At 56.4% G+C, this 6,304-nt stretch overlaps 1 protein-coding gene across 1 annotated transcript in view; it reads left to right on the top strand.

Moving 5' to 3' along the window:
* The first annotated feature begins 228 nt into the window (after window positions 1-228).
* The window catches only part of GLIS1 (GLIS family zinc finger 1), a 91,149-nt gene continuing 85,073 nt past the window's right edge, over window positions 229-6,304 (top strand). The window contains exons 1-2 of the mRNA XM_021707117.1: window positions 229-402; window positions 5,601-6,273. Of these exons, the coding sequence (XP_021562792.1) occupies window positions 5,689-6,273 (585 nt within the window). The 5' untranslated portion in view covers window positions 229-402; window positions 5,601-5,688. The remainder of the gene's footprint in view (window positions 403-5,600; window positions 6,274-6,304) is intronic.

Below are 6,304 nucleotides of genomic sequence, written 5' to 3'. Positions count from 1 at the left end.
TCAGCGTCCACATCTGAGAATGGAGGATTTTATTATTGATCCTGCTGGTTGATTATGGGAATTAAATGGGTATCCTGGTTCCTCGAGTGCAGCAGGGGTGCAGTGAGTGTTGGCTCAGGGTGCTCTGTCCCTTGCTGCACCCCAGTGGCTGCCCTTTCCCTGCACCCCTCTGCAGGCTATCGCCACTTACTCTGTCTTCTCTCTCCCTGTCTTTCTCTGCCTAGTGAACGGGAGTTACGGCCACTGCACCCCAGGCTCGGAGAAGAGCCTGCTGGACCTGGACCTCGCTGAAGGCCCCAGCCCCACCTGCTGCCAGGGCCTGTTCCTCCCCACGGGAACCCCACCACCACGGGCTCACCCCCCAGCCTGCGAGAGGCTGTTGTATTTGCCCCACCCTAATAGGTACGTGCCCATCAGCTGCTTTCAGTGGACAGTCCTGGGGTGCCAGGGACCAAGAGCCTCAGGGCCCCACCCAGTCTGCTTGGCTGGTGGGACACACCGGGAAATGGAGGCATGAGAGGGCCCGGTAGCACAAAGGCTTGCTCCAGACCCTGCGCCTCCTGCTTGACCAGGGCCTTGAGAGACACAAAGATGGTTGGTTCTATTGATATGTATTGCACGAGGTCAGGCAGCTTTTCAAAGAGAGTTAGCCATTTCAGAAGAGGACAGTTTGGGGCTAGGCTGAGAAGGGAACATTCAGCTCAGAGTTCATACAGGGTCCAGCCCTGAACTGTTGATGAGGGGAGGATTCCTCCCTTGGTGTCACCTCCTGCCCCAAGAAATCATTGCCCTGCAGAGCCCTGCTGGGTGACCATCTAGTCAGAGAGCTTGCATGCTTCCAGCGATGTCCCTTCTGAGTGGATTTTTACTCGGTACCATACTGGGCTGACACCTGCCTCCCGCAGTTTTGCTTGGGGGTCTCAGCTGTGCCTTTGTCTTAGTCTGTTTTCTGTGCCTTATAACAGAATACCTGACCCTGGGTAGTTTATAAAGAAAAGGACTTCATTTCTGAACAGTTCTGGAGGCTGAGAAGTCCAAGGTCAAGGGGCCACATCTGGTAAGGGCCTTCTTGCTGGCAGGGACTCTGTAGAGACCGAAGCGGTGCAGGGCATCACCTCGCAAGGGGCTCAGCGTGCCAGCTCAGGCCCCTCTTCCTCTTATAAAGCTACCAGGCCAGTCCCATGACAGCTGATTAGTCCATCAACTCATGGACAGATTAATGCCTACATGAGGGCACAGCCCTCATGACCCAATCACCTTCTAAAGGCCCCACCTCTCAACACTGCTGTGCACGGGGTTCAGTTTCAACATGAGTTTTGGAGGAGACAGATAACTCCAACCATAATAGCCTTGGTGCTCTCTGGCTTGCTGGCAGCCAGGTCAGTCCCAGACAGGCTCTTTGCACAACCGCTTGGCTCCAGGATCCTTACCCACTGTTGGGGCTGCTGGCGAAGGCCTCCCTCACAGACCAGAGACCCTAAACACTGGCCCAGTTATTGGTTCGCGGTTCATTCCTTCACCTACTGTGCGCCAGGCACTGTGTCGGTGCCTACTGTGTGCCGGGCACTGTGGTCAGTGCTTGATGAAGGAAGCAAAGAACTTCTCATGGGAGCTCCACAGTGGAGCTCTTACTAACTAGAAGTGTGCTGTTCCTCCTACATGGAATCGTTTTTCCTTGAGGATGTACATCTTCCTGTGGCTTTCTTCGATGTGAGTGAGACTTCTGATTTATAGGAGCGCATTCATTGCCATATCCCGTGCCGTGGGCTAGGTGAAGTTAGCCTGTCACCATTCTAGAGGCTGGAAGTCCAGGATCCGGGTGCTGGCAGGGGTGGTTTCTCCTGAGGCCTCTCTCCTGGGCTTGCAGGTGACCACTTTCTCGCTGTGGCCTCACAGGGTCCTCCCTTGGTCTGTGTTTTCTGTGACCTCATCTTCTCTTCTTAGAGAGATCTGTGGGATTAGGACATGTCGTTTTAAGTACTTCTTTAAGGGCCCTGTCTCCAAATTCAGCCACATGGGGGGTTGGGTTTTTAACACAGGACACAGCTCAGTTCTTAACAAGGAGCAAGCGTCTTGTATACTTCGAGCTGCATGCCGTTCCGTGACAGGCAGGCACATTTATCTACTCAATAATTCACTTGAGGATCCCAGTGGTGTCCAGATTCTCCAGTGAAATTCATTCTATCTCAGGGTAGAAGCTGTGCTAACCTAGGAAAGGAGGCGGACTTTTCTTTTGGATAGAAACAAAAATATCATTTGTCATTTTTACTATTAAGTGTCATTTTGAGAATTTAAGGCACAGGAAGTCTGTAGCCAGAATCCTAGGCCGGTGTTCGCTGGAGGTGCCGCCTGCCTGCAACCAAAGTGGCTGCCCTGGAGCTGACACACATGGATTCCCTCACCTCCCTGAGGAAAGCAGGCCCCAGACTGTCCCATGCCCACTCTGAACCCTGTGGCTTCTCCCCACCGTGGGTGACCTTGTGTTTGGGGCCCTCCTCTCCTGCCACCTCTGCCACCCCATCTCGGGTCCCTGGAGCTAGCGCCTGGGCTCCTGCCTTAGCAGTCTCCCTGCTTCCAGCCTCACTTTCTTTTTTTCTTTTTTCTTTTTCTTTTGAGTTGGAATCTCACTCTGTCACCCAGGCTGGAGTGCAGTGGCACACTCACGGCCACCCCAGCGTCGACTGGGTTCCAGCGATCCTTCTGCCTCAGCCTCCCAAATAACTGGAACTACAGGAGCGTGCTACCGCGCCTGGCTAATTTTTTTGATTTGTTGTAAAGACAAGTTTCGCCGAGTTCCCCGGGCTGGTCTCGAACCCGCGGGCTCAAGCAGTCCACTCGCCTCAGCCTCCCAAAGTGCTGGGATGACAGACTGAGCCACCCAGCTTGGCCCAGCCTAACTTTCTAATACCCGTAAAAATAGCCCCGGCTTCTCTCATTAGGCCTCACTGTCCCAGGAGACCCAGGCCCTGCTGCTGATAAGCAACCATAGAGGGTGCTTACTGTGCACCAAGCTGAGCACGTCACATGTATTAACTCTCTCAACCCACAATGGCCATCAAGTGGGGAAACTGAGGCCAGAGAGGCTGCATCACTCGCCGGAGGTCATTCAGCAAGTGATGAGAAGTCTTCAGCGATACTCCTGAATTTGTCGTTTCTGTGCTTAAAATGGCTGCCCACCACCCCGACCGCTAGGGGAATGTGTCATTGGTGCAGTTTAAGCCTTTCCTCCATCACTGGCTCTCTGGAGGTTTGAGGCAAGATGCCGAGCCTCTTCAGGCCTCATTTTCTTGCCTGTAAGGTAAGGATAGAAACGCACGAGCAGGCCCCCAGCGGGTCAGGAGGCGCTCCTGACCTGGCCCCTGGCTGCCACCACACAGCCTCTTCTGCAGCCACACCAACCTCCTGGTCTCGCCCTAAACAATGGACTGTGCACTTTTACAGCTCCCGATCTCAGCCTTTGGAACGCCCCCTTTGCTCTTCTGTTTGCCAGGACTCTGCCTACCCCTGAACAGGGCTTCAGTGTTCTCTTGGAGGACTGGTCCACGGTCGCTCCTTCCCAAGGGCCGGGACCTGGCCTTCTCCAGCCCTCAGCATCCCCGGCACAGAGTGAAAAGCCTGTGGAGTGAAATCTCTGACCCTCAGCCTGGGCTGCAGCCCCTGAGCATGTGGGAATATGGCCCACGAGATCTAAGACCCCTCCCATCCCTCTGACTCTCTGGTGGAGAAATACTGATTATCCCAATCTCAGCAGCCTCCTTCCAGGGTTCGGGAAGATGGACAGGAGAACATTTGAGTGTCTGATACTGAGAATGTTGAAGTTGTAAGGAAATGTGATGGTCATCAAATTAAATCATTCCATAGAGGAGGAAGCTGGGGGGGTACATGCTGTGGGGAAATCCCAGCCGTCTGATTCAGACAGATACAGGCTCCAGTTCCTGCTTGTCACTGCCTCTGTGGGTGGGGCGAGTCACTTCAGTTCTCATCATCGGAAAAGATGGTAGGTACCATCTGCCATGAAGCTTGCAGATGTGCATTCAGCAGATACTTACTACTTGCATCTCCCATTGCGTTGGGATTGCATGAGGTGGCCCTCAGGAAGGTGCCCCACACATCTGGCTACTTCACAGCCGTTTGCTCTGTTGAGGGAACCAAGCCCGCAATTTCTAGAGATGTGGTAGGAGTCGCCCTATAGGGTGCACAGGGCTCAGCAGCAGGGCAGGGCTGGACCCACTTGGTGGGCCTCCCAGAAATGGTGAAGGCTGCTCCACACTGCCTCTGTGGGTGGGGAGCTGTGAGACCTCCGGCCCCCAACCACCCTCCCCACCTGATGCCACGCCGAGGTCTGCTGTCAGTATTCAGTGATGCGGGTCACGCGTCACGGATTGCTGCCACCCTTCTCCTCTCTTGGTTTGGGTTGATTTACCTGAAGCTGTTTTCAAAGGGATTGCTCCAAGCAGATGTTAAGCTGGCTGCTGTTTCCTGCCCACACCCACCTTCCCAGGCCCCGGGTCATGGTGCCCTGAGGAGCCGCTGTGCTTTTTAAATTTTTTTAAGCTCCACCAAGTTTCAACTTTGCTATCAGATCTTTAAGCTACTGGGAGCTTTCAGACAGGGTGAGGCTGCATGGCATGTCCTAGCCAGACTCCGGCCTCTTGTTCTGCCCAGCCAAGCAGCGGGGGCTTCTCCGACTCCCAGCCCCACTCCCCTTCCTGGCCCTTCCCCTTTTCAGAGTGCTCTGGTGACAGGCCCTGGGGTTTCTCTCTGCACCTTTCCTGATTTCTCGGCTCAGAATGGCGGGAGCGTCAGTGCAGTATCCCCCTGTGTCCTTTAAACTTGGCCTCCTGTGCTATGGCAGAGGAGAGCTCCTCCCTAGGATGGCACAGTACCTCGCCCAAGTGTGCACGAGTGAGCTGTGGCCGAGCCTGGCCTCAAGTCTGTGCGCTCCCACGTGCTGCCCGACCTGGCCTGCCCCACGGCGTTCCACAATTTCATGCATCACGGCATCTGGGCCTGAAGTCCTGGGACCGCTCCCCTTTGGTGACTCCTGAGACGTCCCTCCCACCATGACCCATTGACGTTAACAGTGGAGAAGATAGGCTGCTTGGGGCAGAACAATTAGCATTTTTAGAGGTTAAGCAAGATTACAAACATCAAGCAAGACTTAAGAGACATGTTCGTGGAATTTAAAAACACACTGGACCTGAGTGTTTCTTGGAATGCCAGGCTCTGCCTTCTTCCTACAGAATTCCCAAGGAGGCCATGGGGTGGGGTTAGGGCAGACTCTGGGAGGCCTGGGGCAGGGAGGGGGCAGCCAGGCCTGGAGGGGTGGGCTGGGTTTTGGTAAAAAGGACGAAAGGTCCTCTGTCTTGACGTTCTCCTCTTCACAGTCACCTGTCAGACCTCCACCTCTCCTGATTCCCTCCCCAGCCCATGTCTTCCTCTCTCTCCCTCTCTCCAGACCACCTATCTCTCTCTCTCTCTCTCTCTCTTTCTCTCTCTCTCCCCGAGCCTTTGCCCTGGCCGTCTCCTTCCCTCAGTCCTCAGTTCCCCTGCTGTGGAATGCCTACTCTCTCATGACCTCTCTGGCCACTGTCTTCCAGGTCTCCCAGACCCCAGGCCGCATATGTGAACGGCAGCCTCCCAGTCACACAACACATCAAGCAGGAGTCTCTGCCTGCCTACCAGGCCATGGCCGAGGCCCGCACACCCCTGTCTGCCCACTGTCGGGTCCCGCCAGCCACTGGCCTGCACACAGACCTGGACGTTTCGGGCCGAGGCCTCGCCAACCCCGCGCTTTCCTGCTACCTTCTGGGCAGCGAACCCAGCTCTGGCCTGGGCCCCCAGCCTGAGGCCCACCTCCCGGAGGGCGGTCTGAAGCGCTGCTGCCTCTTGGGCTTGCCCCCGACCTCCTCGGCCTCTTCCTCACCCTGTGCCTCCTCCGACGTCACCTCCATCATCCGCTCCTCCCAGGCGGCTCTGGTCACCTGTGTAAATGGACTCCGGAGCCCCCACCTGCCTGGAGACCTTGGGGCTCCTCCCAGGCGGGGCCGGCCTGGCGCTCCATCCTCTGAGGGCCACGAGGGCAGCTTGCAACTTGACACCTGCAGGAAGGCAGGCTTCCTGAAGCAGGAGCCCACAGACGAGTTCTCAGAGCTCTTCGGGCCTCACCAGCAGGGCCTGCCGCCCCCGTACCCCCTGCCTCAGTTGCCACCTGGCCCGGGCCTCGGAGGCCTGGGGCTGGGGCTGGCGGGCAGGGCAGCGGCCGGGCAGCAGGCCCGCCGGTGGGGGGGCTGCTGCGCGGGCT

The sequence above is a fragment of the Carlito syrichta genome, unplaced genomic scaffold (assembly GCF_000164805.1).
Source record: "Carlito syrichta isolate Samal-C Ts95f unplaced genomic scaffold, Tarsius_syrichta-2.0.1 Scaffold316384, whole genome shotgun sequence".
Taxonomy (NCBI): Eukaryota; Metazoa; Chordata; class Mammalia; order Primates; family Tarsiidae; genus Carlito; species Carlito syrichta.
Note: the sequence above shows the minus strand (reverse complement) of the source record. Positions and strands in the feature narration are given on the sequence as shown.